Here is a 21,852-nt window from a genome sequence, read left to right as displayed (position 1 = left end):
ATCCCCTCTTCTTTGTGGCAGCCCATCAAATATTGGACACTGCTATCATGTCATCCCTAGTCCTTTTTATTAAACTAGGCATACCCAATTCCTGCAACCGTGTTTTCATGTTTCAGCCTCCATTTCCAAAACTGTGCATGTTAAGTGAACAAATACAGGAAGCAGATTCTAATTTATATTCCAGAGGGAGGACAGCCATACAAACTGGGCTCAACAGATAGGTCATGATTTCTTGTGAACAATTTGGCCAGAAGTACTTTCTTATGGATAAATCTATGCCTTGCTAACTGACTTTAAAACCTATCTACAACTTCTAAGGCAGGAAATATACAGTACAATTCCCTTCACTTTTAGGGCAAAGTTTGCTAAAGCATGCAAATTTCCTCATTTGTTAGAGATTTTACTATATGATATTACTCTTTATTAGTGGTACATTAAATGAAGAACAACCTATACAAAATTTTCAACGTAATGTAAATAAAAAGTAGCATACAAAAGTTATTGAATACAAGAAACCTTCATACATTTATTACCAGTATCTTCTGATTTCCTTTTATTTTAGACAATTACACTACGGCTGAAAAATAAAATCTAAATGATTAACTATGAAGGGTATTTTAAAATAAGTAATTCTTTAAAAATGTATGCTAATGTTCCCATTCATGTCATGGCTGCTTAGCATAACCATTAAAAGCCCATTAAGTGAACAAGGAAAATTGATTACAATTAGTCTGGAAAATTTTCACCAAATGAGCATTACAGTCTTAAATGGAAATTCATTTTAAGTACTGTGTAGTTAATGAGATTAACGCTGTCATTAAACTTTGGCTCAAATTGGTAAAATAATTATACTTGAGTTCACAAAGCATGTTAAATTATATCAGCTTAATCACATTTTCAAAATCCAGACTTTTTACTAGAAACAGCAGGCAGTATACCAGTCCAAATCAAATACCCTTCTGTACTATGTAGAGTGAGCAATCTGTGATTCACATAATTGTTTTGGAGAACGACACAGAAGGGGTGCAAGATGACAAAATGACAAAGTAGATTGCGTATCTTTGTTACTTTGTCTTTATGCACATGGTTCTAGTTTTCCTTTCTTTCTTTCTTTTCTATTTTGTATTTCAGCTCTGAAAATAAAATAAAAATTTTATTTTTTAAAAAAAGAAGATTGCATGGTTACTACCAAGTAGTTTCAGGGTTGTTATTCATTCCTGGTGTGTTGGGATTGGTGTGGGGGGAAAAGCAGTGGCACTTGATGCTGCTTTTTATTAATATTTTCAGTTTGTTAAATATTTTCTGGAATATACATGCCACAGCAAGCCTTTAACTTTTCACTTTCCTTACCTCGAAATGGGACCATGCCTTCCTTGTCACAGGTGACTACTTAGAAAGTGGCATTTCCTTGCATACTCTAAGGAAGACTGTTGTGAAGAGGTACAAAAAAAGGGATAATATCTAACACTTGACCAGGGCATAGCCATAAATTAGAATCATAATGTAGGGTCATGTTTAATGAAAGCCAAGGAAAATATCAATTTATCATGGTTGTACTCTAATTTTCCCTTGCAAATAGTATACATAGTGGCTAGAAATTCCTTGATTTATCTTTTTACTGACTGAGAGAACTTCTATGAAAACTGGATTAAGATTTCAACCGTGACAAATATCCCACAGGATGGGGGGTTTCAGTGTTTACTGCTCCCTTGACTCTCCTTGGTAGGTATCTCTGTCAACTACCATTTTAGGATTTGAATAGCATCCTTAAATCTCAGTACTTGAAGATTTTATCCACAGTTAGAATTTGTTTGCTGAAAAGAGAGGAACAGACCAAATATTCCAGTTTCTCAATGTCAAGCTTATCCATTTTGATAGTCTTGCAGCAATCTCAACTTGCTATTCAGTCACATAGTTATAATTCTCTAGGTGCAGAATTGACCTTGTAACACACACACCAATGGGCCTTCTATGCGATAGTCCCTGCCTGAAATTCACAAACCCTCAATAATAAAGTGTCCATTAGACCTTTGTTTTCATTTATTTTTCCATGAATAAATATTGGATGCTTTGTTTTGTTTTTCCCCGCCACGTTTTAAATGAATCTACATTTAAAAGAAACATTGCTTTATTACGGAGACAGTATAATGTAGCAATTAAGGTACCGGAGTAGGGAGACCTTGGTTCCACTCCACCCTGAACTTCAAAAGCTTATATCATGTCCTTGGGTCAGTTCCCTTCTCTCTGGCCGACCTCATAGGGTTCTTGTGATGTTGAAAACAGGAGGGATCTATATTCATATTTCTTTGAGAAAATTTAATGCTTCCTAGAATGCATTCAAAATAGATCTAAAAATTACTTACACTGTACTTGCAGTATATCACTGCAAACATTAAGCCAAAATAAGTCATATTACACATATTAACCCTCCCTTTTCTTAAATAAAGTGTAACTTATGAGTTACATCTACGTTAGTCCTTGGCAAAAATAAAACTAAAAACAGGAATCAAAAAGTTTAACCAGATTCTAGTCAGGTACACAGATTCTGTAAAGTAAGTATACATTGTCATAATTTAGACAGAAAAATTCCAGCAATTTTCTACCATAAAATGTACAACCCTTTTCTTAAATAAAGTCCCCCAAACACATAAATTTAATAGTAAACATGGCTTTTCATTACTTTTGAATGGACTCTTATCTAGCCTTCAAATATCTTGCTGAATCCTACAGTTAAAAAGAATTCAATACTGTATATTACCTATTTTTGAATATTTATTTGCCATCATATCTTCTAATCCAATTGATTTCCAAAAGCTATCATCCCAGCCAGTTTCTGAGGAGTATGTCCATTTACATACAAGTGTACACAAAGATCTGTTGAGAAAAAGATACAACTTAATCTAAATTAAAAGGTTTATAAAAGAATACAAAATCATGATATTCTGATTACCATAATTGATAATCTAGACCCAGATACTAAACAGTGATTTCTATAGATCAAGACAGACAAAAAAGAACAAAACCAGTCTCACACAATTATGATTCAAGCTCTGTCCTTTCATAAATGCATGTATCATTATACACATTATTATAACAATTAACACTGTATTCCTAACTGTAAACTTGCCATTATTCCAACAAAGGATTTTTAAATTATTTATAATTATTAAACTAAAATATGTCAAGATGTCTGATTCTATTTAGTTAGATTTTTCAATCAGTAAAATGTTTCTTGTCCACTACAGCTATTACTTAACCTAACAGAATTAGCTGCCTTATTACCAGTTAGCTGCATCAGGAATTTATATATCTTTAAGCCTTATACAAATATCAATAGCATTTCATGACTGTTTGGCTCTACATCTCTTTTTTTTTTTACTCACATGAGCATCTAAAGATGTCCCCTTTAAAGGTCTAAAAAATGGGCTCTTGTTAAAAGTCCCACTTTATTCTACAAAAAATATTTCAGAATGTCAGGAGATTCTTGACATCACTACCCTAATTTTTGAATGTCAGATAGCAAATCTCAGGATACTGATTCCTGGTATGGAATGAGAATTGTAATAGCCATGCTTCTACTAATAGCTTTTAAATATAAAAGACAAGTAAAATTAATGAGAATTGTAATAGCCATGCTTCTACTAATAGCTTTTAAATATAAAAGACAAGTAAAATTAATACTATACCTTATAAATCTTATAAAAAGGACAGAATGAGGGGACCCTGCATTTCAACCATGAGCTAAAAATGTCCTTCTTTATCAAAAAGGACAGAACACTAAACAATATTATGGCACCATGGCTAACATAAATTAGCATCAGATTTAGCATCTTAAAAACATGAAAACAAGAGAAATAACAATTCTTGTGAATTAAAGATCATACTGTCAGAAAAACTGGAGCATTAGCATACTTAAAGGTCACATAATTTAATTTCAATAATTAATTTTATTGTGTTTCATCTTTACAATGAAGTAAAAAACTGATGGCAGATTATGTTCATAAACTACAGATGATGTTGCCCATTGCCCCAACCTAAAATAACTTTAATACTTGTTTTTCTCCAGCTTGGAGCTTCATCATATACATTGTTATGGTTCAAAGAATACTTAGAAATTGGGTGCTTACAGAAGTATCAGCTAGTAGTTTCCACTATCCACTTTAGTTGGTAACAAGTGAAAAAAACTGAAATGGACAGGAGTGAGAACATTTTCATTGTGCTACACTTAAAAACAACCAATCTTTTACAAACAGAATTTTTAAAGGAATTTGTTCAAATTGTGAAGTAGCACTTCTGAAATTGAAATTGTTTCAAAGTGCGTTAATGGTGACCAGGGATGGTCACAGGATCTACCAAAAGCTCTGCCCTATTTGTATGTTTCAAATATCATATGCAATGGGGACAAGCTTGTCAGGTTAAGTCAAACCCAGCAAAGAAACATTGAGGTTCATCTAAGCAGTTTCTCTTATTGTTCCTCGCCCGTAGGCAGCAATCTTGCCAAACTACTTCTTACATCAGAAAACTCCAAACTTGCTAATTTTAAGATCTGTGGACTTCAATTCCCAGAATAAAGTATGGCTGGTTGAGGAATTCTGGAAGTTGAAATCCACAAGTCTTAAAAATGGCAGTTTGGAGACCCACGTCTTACGTCTTTGAACATATACTCTGGGAATTCCTAAGGAAGAGTTGTTCTGACTCTCTTCCTCCCACTCAAACTATCTAAACCTCACTGGTTTTTGCTCCTCTGGAATGCAGCCCCTCCCTCCTGAGAATCCAGACTACAATCCACCATAGGTTCATTCTTGGTCTTCTCGCCAGACACCACTGCCTATTATGCTTACACTGTGAAGCTAAGTCATCTTTAGCTACAGTAACATCATAGAAAGTTTTCATGCAAAAACAGCTTGAATCATAATAGGACTGGGCTTATTATGGTCACCCAACCTCAGGAACACTCAAAGAGGAGGAAAAGTATATTAGAAACAAGGAGCACTGTCCATTGCTGGAGGCAAATTTGAGACAGATGTATCGCTGCCTAGGTAAGACCAAATCCTCTGGACAGAGAGAAGGGACACAATCACATTTCTGATTCAATTATCCCGATTTTACTATAACATCCATAGAAACCTAGAACCTAGTAAGAAAATGGGAGATGAAATTAGGCTGGAGGGAACTCAACTACCCAAAGAAAGACTCCAAAAGTTGAGCTGAGTAGCTGGCAATAGGTATCAAATATTCTCAGTAAACATCACAAAAGACAGATAACAGAAGCAGAGGAGGACATACCATGAGTAAATATCCAATTTGCAGAGGGTGCAATTTCAAATTAACAAAAGAAAGCTTAGCAGGCATTCAAAAAATAAAAAAAACTATAAGCATTTTGTCAGGCACTGCCTCTAAGTTGATACTTGGAAATGTAATAGCTGTTTCAAACAGATATACAAATGATAACTTATTTTACACTAATGGAAGCAATCTCCAGGCATTTTGGCAGCTAAACTTCAAAACAGTAGTTCTAAAGATATAAATCTTCTATTGCCTTTTAGTAAGAAAATATTGTTCATATACCAGCTTTCCAGAAACAATTTACATTGTTCTTGTTAGATTTGTATCCTTTTATCCAGGAGACAATTCAGGGGAACTCTTTCTTTTCTTCCAGATTCTTCCAAGCAGAAGGAAAGTTTTCAACATTCAGGATGAATAAATCTGATTTTCTGCAGATGGGAATCTAAGCTATATCTCACTATACCACATTGGCACTTACTGTCAAAGTGGCTTTGATGTCTACTCAACTTGAAATTGTTTCAAATGAAGAACACACTCGTTTCAAATCATGTCAATTTTGTAATCTTTACGGCAAGCAAAGTCAATGGGGGAAGCCAGAGTTGATTAACCACAATGCGATTCACTTAACAACTTCAGTCATTCTTTTAATAATCATGGCAAAAAAAAAAGATTGTAAAATCAGGCATGGCTCACTTAACAACTGCCTTGATTAGCAGTGGAAATCCTGATCCCAATTCATAAGCCAAGAACAACAGTACCTATATTCTACTATAAACTAATATTCAATACAAACTTTGTGTGTGATTTATCATAAAATGCACATTTCCTACACACTGATAATTTCTGTAAAAGGAAAGTTGCCTTGCAAAAGCTGGAGAAGTAGAAAACCATTAAATTAACAGTATTCCCTTCTACTTATTAATATACAAAATGCGAATCATGCTCCATCTTGAACAATTCTCAAGCTCCTCTGATTTAAAGATTGTCTTGGAATAAATATAACTTTGACTTGCTCCATTTTTAAAAACAACAGACCAAACTGTCTTTATTATTTACATCTACAAAAGCTCCAGCCTTCATATGGAAGTCTGTAGCGGAGTTTACAAAAGAAACCTCAATGGTTTGTACTCAAAACAAAACTTGTATGTTTTATGAGTTATGTACAACACAGAATGGTCTGGTTTGGTTCTAGCGTGAATCAAAAGAAGGTCATTTTGACTGGAACTAATTCAAACATTCTGTGCTGCTTTGGGTGGTGTGATTAGAGGGTGTCTTAGCTCTTGTAATTGCAATGATATAGTTTGGATTTTCCTTCCTTGGCCAACAAAACAGTTAAAATGGGTCATGTCCTGGGTACAACTGACTTAGGCGGAGTAGGGTCAACAAGGAATGGAGTTTCAGAGCAAAGCAGTAGGAACGTTTTTGAAACACATGGCAACGTAGGGTGTGATACTGGACCTTACTATTTCCCCTTCATATCATGCCACTGACTGCTTTCTGTGAAGATAAACCACACCCTTTTTCTAAAGTTTTTTCTTAGTAAGGTTAAATTTCATGTCTGTGAGCTTAAATATATACATGCCCTTCAAAAGAAAAACAGATGGAACATAAATACAAAAAAGTCACTCGTGCAATATTGGTTTGTCCTGCTGATTTTGTAAGGGCACGTTTGAGGATTTTGGTGATTTTAAGATTCAGGGTAGCCTTTATGACTGCAATGGATTCATCTTTAAAAGAATCCTGAAAGGTCTATCAGCAGGAAAAAAAAATAGGTACGGAGTACATACTCCAATTTATCAAGCATTCAAATTGGGGGGTTTTTTTTCCATTAAATTCTTTTTATGCCAAAGTCTGCTTTGGTTTGCTTGTGTCAGTCCTCCCAGGTAAACCAGACATGAAACAGGACTAGATGACTAATTCTAGTTCATGGTAAAGTTACATTAACACAATCCTGCAAGTCTAAAGACATAAACTTCCCACAGTAACTTTTAACTGTGTGGTCCATTAGGGTAGATCTTTCTTCAGTTTCTTTCTCTATTGTTAAGTCACTGGGGGCTTCTGATTCTCCCATCTGATTGTTTCCTAAGCAGCATCTCTTCCCCTCTTTCCCTAAGGTCATTCAGACATTTAATTAGAGACAGGCTACTTGGACATTGATTTTTCTGGAGTTAGTTTTAAGTGCATTTGAAATAAGTAAAAAAAAGAATAATTCTGAATATAATGGCTTGCAAAGTTTCCTCGTTGCCTGAAAATTTGGCTTTCAAAGTTTCCTCACTGCAATCTAAATCACATTAGATTTCTCTGAAAGTAAGTTTATAGTGGTTCTGGACTAGTGGTGGGATTCAAAAAATTTTTTACTACCGGTTCTGTGGGCGTGGCTTGGTAGGCATGGCAGGGGAAGGATACTGTAAAATCTTCAGTCAGAGGGGGTATTTGCCGGTTCTCCGAACTACTTAAAATTTCTGCTACCGGTTCCCCAGAACTGATCAGAACCTGCTGAATACCACCACTGTTCTGGACCTTTCGCTAATGTTTTGTTAGCAGCTACAGATTCACAGGGCAGGGATTTAGTGAACATAAACAGGCAACTTCTATTTGCAAGGGAAACAAAAAACATCACCGTACAGACGGAACATGATACAGATAATATTACTAAGTTAAATTTTTACTAAAATTACTACAATTATTACTAACATTAATAGCATAAGGGAGAAAAATAATTTTAATGAGGAAAATGAAACCCTCAGGATACATTATTAATTTCAGAACCTTAAAATTCAAAACAGCTTCCTTAAAAAAACGAATGGCAAGGTGATTCATTTCTAGCAGGAGTCAAAGTGGTTAAATTCTGGGCCAAATAATTTGAAAAAATAATGAGGTGAAAGCCTGATCTCAGAGAGTTTAAAGGAATGCAAACTACCCGGTGGGGGGAAAAGGCACAGCAGTTTAATTTGCTGTTTTCTGCCACCTTTCCAAAGTTCATGTCTAGAATGAAGCTAAACAGATTTTTTTGAGCTATAGCATTCAGACTTCATGAAAACAACACCAGGCTTGCATTTCAGTTTTTTTTTAAAAAAAGAATTTGATCTGACAGTAAATTTTCAGGCACAGCTCTCAAAAGTAACAAGATGGATAATGTGACATGTTAAAAAGGTCTTTAACCAGTTAATATATGAAAAATACTGACCCCCAGCAGTTTCTTTAGGTAATGCTTTTTCAAGGTATTTATATACAGGAAATTGTAAGGGGAGCTTAGTCGCTGAATTAAATTATCCCATTTAACATTTATCATACTTAACAAAGAGGTTTTCATTTGTTTCAATAACAGCCATGTTGAAGAGGACAACATTTTACATTGGATAGGAGTAATTGTTTTTGGCATTTGAGAGACTTATTCATAGGTTGTTCTGCAGAAACTATAAATGGTAGAATTCCTTTTCATACTGATAATTTCAAGCCAAAGAAAATGCAGAACCTGTATTCCAGAACAATTTATATGGAAGACCTTAGAGTTCTGCTTTCAGTATAAACTACTTCAGACTGAGGAGTAAATATCAGAAGCAAAATCAAGGAATTCATTCCTGAAGTCTCACTCAACAATTTCATCAAGTACATTTTTCAATTAACAAATAAAAGAGTGAGGTGTAGCATTTTGATAAAGTATTTAATAGACAGTTATTTAAATCATGGGAACAGCCTTCAAATATTTTGAATGCAGCTGCCTAAATCATTGCAATTTACTTGACTGCCTGAAGCAAAATGGAACTGATTAAAAGAATACAACAGTTGGAAGGGACCTTGAAGGTCATCTAGTCCAGGTTTCAGCAACCCGTGGCTCCAGAGCTGCATGCAGCTCTTTGGGCCTTCTGCTACAGCTCCCTGTCCCATCGTTGGCTGACCTGCCACTCGCCCTTCCCTCCTAGTCACTCCTAGCCTGGCCTGAGAAAGACAACGGTGTTGAATGGAGATGTGGCTGGGGCTGATTCTCCAGTGCCTCACTCTTGCTGGAGATTTTTCTGGACCTTGTTGGTGCTGGACATGCCTTGATCGCTTGGGGAGACACGCAACCTGCTCTTCCACCAATCCGGCTGTGACCGATGCCACCTTTGCTAACACGAGGGCTGGTGGGAATGAGATCTAGGATGGGATGATGGAAACAGGGATGGGCCCAACAGCGCACAGCCACGGTTTTAAGAACTCAGGGTGGCAGGAAAAGGGGGATGGCCCCGCCAAACCTCACATGCTCCCCCGGGGGTCAGGCTCGGAGAAATCTGGAGTGCCCTCACCAAAGACACTCATCAGCCAGTCAACCTGCCCGCCCAGCTTTGCTGCAATTTGGTCAAGTCCAGGCACTGACTTCAGGAGGATCTCCCTGCTCGCGTGCATCCTCCCACCCCTGCCAGAGCCTGCCAGGGGTTCATGAGAGGAGAAGGAAGGGGGGGGAGGAGATTCACCAGAGCCTTAGTGCAGGAACGAAGTGGCACAGTACTTGACTTTGAGCCACATTTGTGTTCAAGGCAGCCCTCACCTCCCACCGCTTCAGGCTCGGGGCTATATTGCTAGGGGTGAGTGGGCCAGGGTCGCATTGTGGTTCTGCTGCAGGAGGAGGAAGAGACCCCATTTTCCCCATTGTGAAGCACAGTAAAGTTCACTGTGCTGCTCAAGGCACTGCAAGAGTGCCTCATGGCCTGCCCGACTCTTCATATCAGAATGTGGGGGGAGAGACACAGAGAAATATATACAGAAAAAGAGGGGGAGAGAGGGGGGGAGAGAGAAAGAGAGGGGAGGGAGAGTGGGGAGAGAAAGAGAGATACAGAGAGAGAGAATGAGGGAAGGAGAGAGAGAGATAGAGATAGGGAGGGATATGGGGGAGGGGGAAATAGAGAGGAAGTGGGAGAGAGAGATGTCAAAAGGGTTTTGTGGCTCCAATTCTCTGCCCTAATGACCAGCTGGGTAGGTGTGGCTAGGGGCTCAAGTGACAGAATGGGAGTGAGTGACAGTAATAAACAAAAGTTCAATATTCTATTTATTCTCCATTGTTTTTATTCTTCTGTCCTACTTTTCAGCAGAACCTATCTCTCAGTTTTAAAAAGATTAATACATGAGTTTCTTTAGGAAATGGAGAAGAGAATGTTGATTATTCTATTGAATGAGGTCTTGGCATTTTTTACTCACTAATAAAAATAGTGAGAAGCCAAGCCACACAGGGTAAAATCACAGCCTCACAGCCAACAACACACACATTCAATTCCTGACTTCATTTTCCTGAAATAGAAAAGTACATACATTTCTCAAATTTCGTACCAAGCCTTCACATATCCCTAGAACAGCAGGAAATGCAGAGTGCCAATGCTATGCTCAAGGCTGAGGAAGTTAGTCACAGAAAGTGAGAAAAAGTGAATTCTCTCATATCACTATATTTCATGTTTTCGAACTAAAATTTACAAGCACTATTCCTTCCTCATGTCATTGAAGGGTCTTTGTTTAATAGTCTAGCGTAAGACAACTTTACTTTGTAAAATTAAAGACACCGTGCTTTGGATCAGTGAAACTCCTTAAATTCAGCATGACTTCATGGTTGGCTCAGAGTTCTTTGTCACTGTGGCAGCCAGCCAGCCAACCATATACCCACTACAATTTCTGCCTCCACCTCCATCATCTCCTGTTTTCAGTGCTGAACTAGTTCATATGGTTTTCTAAAGTGAAAAGAAAGTATGTTTATTAATCAAGAACTGATGCTCACTTATAAGCAAATTTATAAAGTGTTTCAGATTGCAGATATTAGACCTTAAGGGATACCCAGTCCAGATGCTTCAACTGAGATAGAATACTGAGGTGCTACTTCAGCTGATTATACAGGAATTAAACACTGCAAAGGGGAAAAAATAGAACCAGAACAAATCAGAAAATAATGTAGAAAGTATCTCAAAATCTTCCTGCTTTATATATGCTGCAAGATACTGCAATGCAATGAGGATTTATACAGTGGTGGTATTCAGCAGGTTCTGACCAGTTCTGGAGAACCGATAGTGGAAATTTTGAGTAGTTCCGTGAACCGGCAAATCCCACCTCTGACTGGAGATTTTACAGCATCCTTCCCCTGCCATGCCCACCAAGCCATGCCCACAGAACCGGTAGTAAAAAAAAAAAAAATTGAATCCCACCACTGGATTTATAGCTTCATGCAGGGTTTCCCAACCTTGGTCACTTTAACACAAGTGGACTTCAACTCCCAGAATTCCCCAGCCTGCCTGCAGAATTCTGGAAGTTAAAGCCCATGTGTCTTAAAGCAGCCAAGGTTGGGAAACCCTGGTGTGATTCTTTGGCAAGTGGCAGTAAAACAAAATGTGGCATTTAAGTTATATAGAAAAAAATGAGTACCTGTTTTACGGTTTGTATGTAAATCTTAAAACTTCTGTTTAATTCAAAATGACATTTCCTTTATGATATACTTCAGAGTCTTACCACTTTGTGAAAAACTGTTGAGTTTGGGATGGTAAACCAACTCTGTATATGATTAAAAAGCTTTATTATGTCTGTCTACACTGACCAAGAATCACAGAACGGGAGCTAATGAGCATCTTCATAAAACTTGAGCAGTTTAGTCAAAGGGGAATTCAATAGTCGCTGCTTATCACACAGATCAAAAGAATACTCCAATGACATTGTGAGATCTAGAAAATTTGCAGGCAACGCTTGCTGCTGAGGCAGATAAGTTTCAGTGGCAACTTTGGGAACAAAGGTTAGAGCTGGTCACAAGATCATCTTATCCCTATGAAATGACAGGTATAGTTCATTCAAACTCAGAGTACAAATTTCACCGAGATATCATGCTGACAGTATGACAGTTAAGAATGTTAACAAATAAAAGAATGAAGTGAGGTAGTTTCAAAAAGTTTGCCCATCATCTCAGAGAAAACTAGAAGCAAATTCAATACAAATGTGATATTCTTGAAAGGAAAATATTCAAAAGTCTTTCCCTAAACTACGTTATCAATGAGGAAGAAAAAAAATTGCCCAGATTTGTTGCTATTTGGAGGGGGGGAGGCAAATTCCTTTGACTATAAAGACAAACATTCCAAATATAACAGGGGAAAAAATTCAAAGAAAGCAACAAGAGAGATCAATCTCAACCAGGAACCAATCTGCTAGAGAGATGTTCCTTGAAAATGGGCTCCAGCACGAGTCCGAAAGCTTGGAAGACAAAACCTCTGGTCCCGGTGACCAACCCAGATTGGTTCCTGCAACATTATCTTGGGATACATATTTTCGCCTTCATTCGTGAAATCTCAACCAATTTATAGAACAGCTGCTTGCTGAGCAGGTTTGCATGCCACACATAGAAATTTGAGCCACTGTGTTCAAAGAAGGGTCCTAAAAACATCTTCTCCAAGCTATCGATCTGAAGATTGCCAGCTCCAGGTGAAGAATTGTGCCACTGTCAACTGAGAGAAGACTTAGCCATTTGGACAAATGGAAAAGAAAAAGTCTTCAAGATAGATGAAAGAAGCAAATGGCTTTAGGAGATACATCATCATGGACAGCCTTGGCTAGAACTTGAAGATTGAAGAAAACCAAAATAATAATAATAATTTTTTTAAAAAAACCTTGAGACCAGAAGAATTAGAAGACAAAAAACAGGACAAGATCTTTACTGCTACAAAATTTGAGTAATGAACAGGGTCTACTCAGTGCAAATGAGAAATGGAAACAAATGAGTGGAATTCTCCCTCCTCAATACAGCCTGTCTTCAGAGTCCATCAAGGTGTTACAATGCTGAGATGAACCAATACCAGAAAATCATTGTATGAAATGCAGGCAATTCCATCTGATGATACTAAATTACAAACCATAAAAGAAATTGGATCCATCCTGCTTATTCCAGATTAATACTGGTGTGAAATTGCCAGTTAATACTGGAGTGAAATTGCCAGTCACGATAGTGGTGATTTGGGGTGGGGTGGGGTTTGACAGGCTTTGGGTTGTGGATTTTTAATGCTGTAAGCTGCCTGAAGTCACCATGCGTGAGTTGGGCAACTACATAAATTAAAAAATAAAAAATAAACATATTTTTTGGCAACCAGAAATGAACAGTGTCTTAAAGGAAGCTATCATTTCATTTTAAACACCTTTGTCTCCACTACAGAACATAGAAGTATCACAAGCGGGGGAGAGCATAAACTGCGTGTAAATTCTTACCATTGACTCTGACTACTCATTTCTCAGCCAATTAAAAAGATTAATCGGGCAGGCGGGCAGGACCACACAGTGATACTCTCCCTGGGAAACAGAATGCAGTTGCTTAGCCCACTCTGCTGTATAATGCAGCCTAAGTCTTCCTCTTTCAAAAATAAAAGTTTACATAAAAGTTAATTATCACACCATCTCCTTTTACAGTTCCTGCTTTATTTTACCCCTCTTCCCCCAACACACCTATAAGTTGCATAAACAGTATAAAAAATACAGATGATCAGAAATCTGTTCTTTCCACCAAACTCCTAGGAAGAATCCAGCTGGAGACAGAATAGGGTTGAATCACAGAATATAACAATGTCCAGGCCTGGATCTTCCATGAGGGTGGGCAAAAATTCTTCATAAGGGGGAACATTTGAAAATTGGATTGCATGCAAGGCCTTGCTTGCTTCAGTCCTGGAAAAGTGGTCTCATGACAGTTGTGAAACTCAAACTTATGGCTACTATTAAATCTTTTACTGCATCAAAATTAAGGCAAGAATTTTCAATATCTGCTGCTCAGGTTAGCCTTTAGATTACATTCCCAATTTATTGATACTAGGTTTATGACTTGATTTTAATACAAGTTGGCAATATTACTGCCCAGGTTTACCATGACTGCCTATTATGGCAACAGCAAATTTACTGAAGTTACCTTCATTCCAGATTTTGTTTCTCTTATTTGCGTAATATAAAAGATACAGAGCAAAATATCAACTTTTACAAGTCAATATATATACATATATCTTAAGCTATAAAAGCTACAATCTTGCTGTTAAAAATGCATATGTTTTGTTTCGACAATTAAGAGCTTGTAAGCTCTCAAAAGAAAAAGAAAAAACATTCATTTGGCTTTCTCCAACCCTTGGCTGTTCTCCCTCTAGTTCCAAGAGGGGGTGTAAAATCTTGATTTCTTTTTACTTAAATTGGAAAGAGATGTTTTATCTCCTGTGAGATATAATGTCCCAGCTGTTGTTTCCAAGAAACTGGTACTGAATTGGTCAAATTCCAGATATGTGAATGTGGAATCAGGGAACCAATAGCAACAACAATTAATTAAGAACTGAAAATGCTCACAGGAACTATCTTGTTCAGGAATGCACAACAGAAAGATAGGTTCAAGATGTAATTTAAATCGTATGCAGGTGTATATACATTGCATACAGTCAAAATAAATAACAAGAAAAAGTTGGCTCAAGAAAAGAGATGAGGAAAAACAAAACATGCCATAATATTTTGCATACCTTGCTGTGGCACCTGTTGCTTTCCATGATAAGAAATCCGGAAGATCAAAGAAGTGCCCTGCTTTTTCCCAGCAAGACTCTTGCAAATTCTGATAAATTTTGTTGGAGATAAAAAGAATAGTTTTAGCTCATATAATTTAAAAACAAATTTAAATCATATGCCATAGCTAAGGCAACACCGGTATTCTCTTCATCCAAATTTAAGTTTCATCATTCCGTACAGAATGATAAAATTCTATGTAGAGTTATTTGAGCTTTATTCATGTTTTGTCCTACAGCAAAAGGTATTAACAAGCAAAGCCATAGTCTACTCAAGGATGTTTTATATACTACATTTGCAACCTCTGAACATTCATTACTGAACCTCTGCAGCTTGTATTACCTCTACGTTTATACCCATGGATATATTTGTGTGTCCTTTCTATGTATTCTTGAGAACCTTACATCCTGTTCCCAAAGGAACTGAATATCAGAATATATTTCATGCCATAACTCTCTAAATAATAAGCAAGAAAATAATACCAACTTAATAATGAGTGTAGATTTATCTCTCTGGCATCTCCCAGAGGTATCTCTAAAGGGCATCTAAGAAGCAAAACTGAGTAACCTAGGATAGGAGTGAATATCTTTGGTAATACTAAGACACTTATATTATCTTTAGGATAAAATAACTTCAGGACATTTTAACACCACCAAAAACTTCTGGACGTCCCAATGTTGCAAATTTCCTGCATTTGTGCAGGAGAATGAGTAGCAGAACCAGGGGCTGAGTCAAAAGAGGAATGAGCCTCTATGTAGCCACAGGTGGACCAAGTCTAACCCCTCTTGAATTCAACTGACCCTTTTCTAATGCCAAGATAGAGCTAACAGTTAGTTGAGCAGATTCGTATGCATAGATGTGATTAGTAATAAATCAGTTTAATTGGAGCATCACAATTACTCTATTATTCTGTTGCTCCTGACATTACTCTACTGAACTCAAGAAAACTTTTCAACAGAATTTAAGAGGGATTGGATTTGGTCCACTTGTGGCTACATAGATACTCTAGGCTCATTCCTCTTTTGACTCTGCCGCCCCCGGGTTCTGCCACTCCTTCTATAAGAATATTGTCACAGAGAGAACTCAATGCTTCAGTTCTCTATATTTAGTCTCACACATAATATTTGCCCTATGATATTTTCCATATCTTGTGCTTTAAATAATACTTTATTTCATGTAGCATCATGGCAGCACCACTGTAATTACATGCATATTTAGAGCCAGTTTAGTTTAGTGATTAAGACACCAGGCTAGAAACCACAAGACCATGAATTCTAATCCCACTTTAGCCATGAAAACCAGCTGACTGACTATGGGCCACTCATTTTCTCTCAGCCCAACCCACCTCATAGGCTGTTGTTGTTATGAGGAAAACAGGAGGAGAAGGTAGCATTAGATATATTCAGCACCTTGAGTTGTTTATAAAAATAATAAAGGTGGAATATAGATAAATAAATGTAGATACCATTATTTAACTGTATAATTCTTTAGATCCAATAGTTAAACAAATCAATAGGAAAAGGAACAAAAGCAGGCATATTCTGGATAGAAATGAAATAAGAATTTCCAGGCAAGAGTATTGAAAATCCTGTAAAAAGTTTGTTCTTGTTCCCTTTCATGGAAGCCAGGACTAAGATGACCAGAGAGAGTGGTTTAGTATCAATGGGGTCAAATGTCTGACATAAAAGGAAAAATAAGTGAACACTATTGCAGCTTTCCAAAAGCTACAATAAAAAGATTCGAAAATGAGCCCCTTGAAACACATCCAAATGATTCATTTTAGTCACCAAAATGATTTGTCACCACCGGTTAGATCAGAAAAACACATCAGGTTTTGCTACATGTTTCCACACTAACATTAAGTTTTACATATATACCAATCTGACCACACAAGTCATTCTATTATTTGCAGTACTCCAGTCCACACAATTAACAAGTGTACTGAAACTACCCTAATGCAGTTTTCAGTATAGCAAGTCATTTTCTGTAGCTCCAGATTTATTTGTTATTTACTGGAAAGTACAGTTGGACTCCTTTTCCCAAATATCTCTTTCTTTATGGAAATCATCATTTAGACTTTTTTTTAAAGGCTATTTTGAAAACACTAGTCAATTCCAAGTAGTTAATCAGCTCCAAATGTGATCGTAATAACTTACTCTTATGTTCTATCTACTCAGCAGATAACAATACTTTGACCAACTTCTTACTAGAAAGTGACAAGCCAAATCACTTACAGATTTTCCAAGAAATACAGCTGAGACCACAAAATACAATGACCCACATCTTTAACAGCAGACACTGAGACAGACTTAATACTCTGCAGCTAGACAGCATTTTATTATCTATGTTAAAAATATAACTTTTGCTGATCTTTTTTAATGATGGTGACTACTATCATGAAAACCTAAGTCAGCATCAACCAGTAACAAAATCAACATTAAAAATTAGATTTCAGTGGAGAGAGATACATTCCAAATTACTTAACACTTTTATGTTTTGTAATAAAGAATTGTTTTAGCTGCCTTTCTGACTCTCCAAGGGAAGTAAGCTATTGCAAATGAGAGGACTGCAATTGAAAAATCTTAAGAACTACAGCGAATCTAATATATACACAAAGATGGAAGATATACTAATGGAGAAAGACGGCAGAGCTTGCAGGAATGATTAAATTGACTTGTTTGACCAAGTAGGGAACAAAGACAGGAAGTTTATGGACTTTTTGCTGAAAATGGACAAAAATGAATTGGTGATGTTAGGATTTACTAATTAAAAAGGGTTGCTTGTGGGAAGAAGCATGATATGTAATTTAGGAGGGTGGAGATGGTAACTATCATGTTTATAAGCACTACAAAGATGGGTAGTTGCTTCTTTAGATATTTTTCTTTTCCTTTTGTTATTTTTCACTTTTTCTTTTATTTTCTATATCTCTTTTTTTCTAACTTTTTATTTATGTAATTAGTTAAATCTTATTTAAAACCTTCTTCTAACAATATATAAAAAGGGAAACCTATCTTGAGATCCCTGTTCTACTAAGATCCCAGGCTGGAAACTACTGGAAACTTGTCCTGTTGGCCAGCCCATTCTGGATCAAATGATTCTATACAAAGCAGGAAATATACGTACCAGTGGTGGGATTCAAAAAATTTTAGTACCGGTTCTGTGGGTGTGGCTTGGTGGGTATGGTGTGGCTTGGTGGGCATGGCTTGGATGTGGCAGGGGAAGGATATTGTAAAATCTCCATTGTTTCCCCATCCCACTAACCTGCATTCCAGCTCCGTTCTCCTGTGCAGGGCAACAAAAGAAGACCCAGTTGATGAGCTGGGACTCTGGAGACTCAGGAGGCAGAGAATATATGGGGGCAGGGGCAGTCAGACTACTCAGAATTTCTGCTACCGGTTCTCCAGAACTGGTCAGAACCTGCTGAATACCACCTCTGATACGTACATGTGCGTGCACATACTCACTCATTAGAGCCCATTAAGACATAATAACTTTGAATTCATATTACCTCTGTAAAACAGATAGACCTCAACTTATGATCGCAACCGAGCCCAAAATTTCCACTGATAAGTAAGACAGTTAAGTGTGTGTTCCCTATTTTATGACCTTTTTTGCAACAGTTGTTAAGTGAATCACCTCAATTGTTAAGCTAGTAATATGCTTGTTAAGTGAATCTGGCTTCCCCATTGACTAACTTGTCAGAAGGTCACAAAAGGTGATCCCATGACCCTGGCACACTACTACAAACTGTCATAAATACATGCCAGTTGCCAATCATCCAAATTTTAATCACATGACCATTGGGATGCTGCAAGTTGTAAGTGTAAAAAGCTATCATAAGTCACTTTTTTCAGTGCTGTTGTAACTTTGACCAGTCACTAAGTGAACAGTTCTAAGTAGAGGACTACCTGTGGTGACCATACAAGTCATTTCCCTTAGCTAAGCATTAATCATGTATGGCATTCCTCCCTCTTTAGCCTTCTATCTGCCCAATATCACATAATAATCCAAACATTTGGAGAAAGAAATCTAGGCCTGGCTCTCCCATCAAAAGCATGCTTAATTTGAAGCAAATTCAAGCAACTATAGCCCCAGTATGACTTCGTTCAGATTATAGTGGTTGCTTTTCAAGGAATCTTCTTTCGATTCCTCACCCCCTCAAAAAAAAAAAAAAACCCAATTCATCAACATGGGGATAGGATCAGAACAACTAAGTGAATATTCCTTAATTGGCAGCTGTTGGCATGTAGAATTATAGCTGAGGGAAGATTTGATGATTATATAACTCTCTCCAGAAGGAAGAAGATTCAACACAAATCAAATCACATTCTTAACAGAGAATGTGGGTGAAAGTGGGAGCTGAGGAGAGTAATTAGAAGTGGGCAAAACAGCATTATTCTAAAAATAACTGCCAGGCACAAGGTCTGCAAAATAAAGCCAGATTGGAAAGAGGGAGGAAAAAAATAACATCAACCTGTTTATTTAGCACATATAAATAGAAATTTTAAACTATTATCAACCTACCCCCAGAGCACAAATAGGGAGAAAGAATACTGAAAGAATACTTCAAACACTGGTTTACCATACCCTGGCTATTCAGATATGAATATTGAACATATCACAAATATTGTGATAATTTCTGATGCATCACAAGGAAAGAAAAAATCACAGTTCAAGGTCAGCCCAAACCATTTAGTTCCTTGAAACAGAGCAGCAGATAATGTTCTTCTCTCAAATCCAAAGCTAGTAGTTATTTTGGCATTTGAAGCAAAACAAAAAAACCCAACCCTCACAAGTACTTCCCTTCTGTGATTAAAAATAACATAACACTTATAATAAATTAAATAATAATTTACAGTCCCTTTTATAGTACTTAAGATAAGCTGCCAGAGGCAACTGCTTCTGTCTACTTAATGAAGAAGGGAAAGGGAGACATAAAAAAGCCACGTGTAAAAGGAAGAAGATAGCAGAAATATACCAGGCATTTCAAAGATGAAGAAAGCCGCAATGTGAGACGAAAAAGAATTATTGCTTGTAATTGCCATTTGATTATTAATTGTCAAGCTATTATACTCTGACCTTTTTACCCTGTGGAAAAAGCATGGGTAGGAAGATCTCTTTCCTTTCATGTAATAAATGAAGTGCGAATGAAGTTTTTAAAATCAATTTAGGAACATATCTAGTATAATTAGTAAGTCAATCTTTCCAATCTAAACAATCAGAAATATTCAATCCCGACTGAAGGTGCCTAATAATTATCCAGCATGTTACAAGCTATATTGCACCACCATTATAGGAAGAAAATGTAACCAATTCTTTTGGGTATAATGCAATTCAACAGCCAAAGATTAAACATAATAACAAGCAATAAGTAGAACACAAATTCAAGAATTCAATGGCATACATAGCGAAACAAATTCAAAACATTTACCAATGGCAATGCTCAGGATAGTCTTCAAATAATTTTTCTAACAGAATGTTGTGTCCATTGAACTGACTGAAGTCCCCAACCAGGTCCGCAGTTCGGGCGGGAGCTCCGATCGCTCCCATTGGCTGATGCCGTTTGACAGCCGGCTAAAAAAGAAGCTGTCAAACGGCATCAGCCAATGGGAGCGATCGGAGCTCCCGCCCGAACTGCGGACCTGGTTGGGGACTTCAGTCAGTTCAATGGACACAACACAGAAAGCCTACTGAACCATTCTGGTTTTGCATAAATATCAGAGCAGAAGCGAACAATGTTAGGAACAACAGACAATCAAAACTTCCAGACTTTAATTTTATATGGTCCAAGAAACTGGAGAAATCAAGTTTGCTTAATTGTTAGCGTGAGGAAGTAGAATCTATTTATCAAATGAGTTGTATGAATGAACGAGTGATTTGGAGTTGTTGATATTATCTTATTTCTGCAGGTTTATTTAAGGTATGTACATTCTTTGTATTAAAAAGAATGTAAGAGCACACCAAGTACTTTACTTTCAAACAAACTATGCCAAATTCTGTGAGAGTAGGGCAGTTATATAAATCTGTTTAATTAACAAATAAAAGATAGATATTGAGCTAGCTTCCAAGACTCACGAAGTTCCATGAAAATAAGCATTAATTATAAGCTGATTTTTCCACAATTAAAGAAAAGTAACAAATTATGTACAAAGAAATACTGTTTCCCTGAAAATAAGACCTATCCAGAAAATAACCCCTAGCATGTTTTTACATGTGCGTTTAATATAATCCCTACCCACAAAAATAAGCTGACTGGCCACCCGTTCCCGTGGGATGAGACCACAAGGCAAAGCAGGAGAGCAGCAGAGCTGTCCTATGCGCCCGTACCAGCTTACCTCAGGGTCTCCGCAGCCAGGCCATCCACGCCCCGACAACTGCCTCGCGGTAGCAGCACCAACAGCCATAAGGAGCAAGAGCCCACTTGACCGTCAGCCCATTTTTTTCTGTTGCTGCAACAGAGCAAAAGGCCAAGCAGCACACTGGTGCTGTGGCTGTGAGGCGAAGCAGGTGTTGAGGCATGGATGGCCTGGCTGTGAGTCCTGAGATAAGCCATTCTGATGCGCATGGGGCAGCTACACCCTCCCTGCCTCGTGGCGGCAGCACTGGCATGACACACAGCCTCCTACCCCACCATAAGCAAGCAGAAGTGGGCTCCTGTACATAGAAAAAAACAAATAAGACACCCCCTGAAAGTAAACCGTACTGCTTATTTTGGAGCCCAGGGAAACAGATTGTTTATTTATTAATACTCAGTAGGAATACAATCTGATCCTATAGCTTATAATACTAAAGAAAGCTATCTCTAAAACCTTAGTTGTGGTTTTCTTCCACCTATAATGGAAACCAAACCCCTGCCATCTAATTTTTTTTTTGTTCTAAATTTGAAGCATGGTAAGCATTTTTAAAATTAAGTCATGCCTAATCCAGGCTATGATTCAGCAATTGTTGGCACTACTCCCTTTCTTCTTCCACTATGGTGCCAAGTGACAATACATCTTTTCTGGTAATAAAAGGATAAGCTAATTTTTCTCAGCAAGTCAGGATCAAGAG

At 37.3% G+C, this 21,852-nt stretch overlaps 1 protein-coding gene across 9 annotated transcripts in view; it reads right to left on the bottom strand.

Moving 5' to 3' along the window:
• The window catches only part of FGGY (FGGY carbohydrate kinase domain containing), a 146,796-nt gene that overhangs the window by 109,487 nt on the left and 15,457 nt on the right, over nucleotides 1-21,852 (bottom strand). For all 9 annotated transcript variants that reach the window (XM_087929993.1, XM_087929990.1, XM_087929996.1 and 6 more), the window contains exons 5-6: nucleotides 14,763-14,851; nucleotides 2,759-2,874 (exon numbers count right to left, since the gene is read on the bottom strand). In XM_087929993.1, coding sequence (XP_087786119.1) covers nucleotides 2,759-2,874; nucleotides 14,763-14,851 — 205 coding nt within the window. The remainder of the gene's footprint in view (nucleotides 1-2,758; nucleotides 2,875-14,762; nucleotides 14,852-21,852) is intronic.

The sequence above is a fragment of the Pseudonaja textilis genome, chromosome 3, assembly GCF_049901715.1.
Source record: "Pseudonaja textilis isolate UNSWEBS1 chromosome 3, rPseTex1.2, whole genome shotgun sequence".
Taxonomy (NCBI): domain Eukaryota; kingdom Metazoa; phylum Chordata; class Lepidosauria; order Squamata; family Elapidae; genus Pseudonaja; species Pseudonaja textilis.
This window is presented reverse-complemented; position numbering and strand designations above follow the sequence as displayed.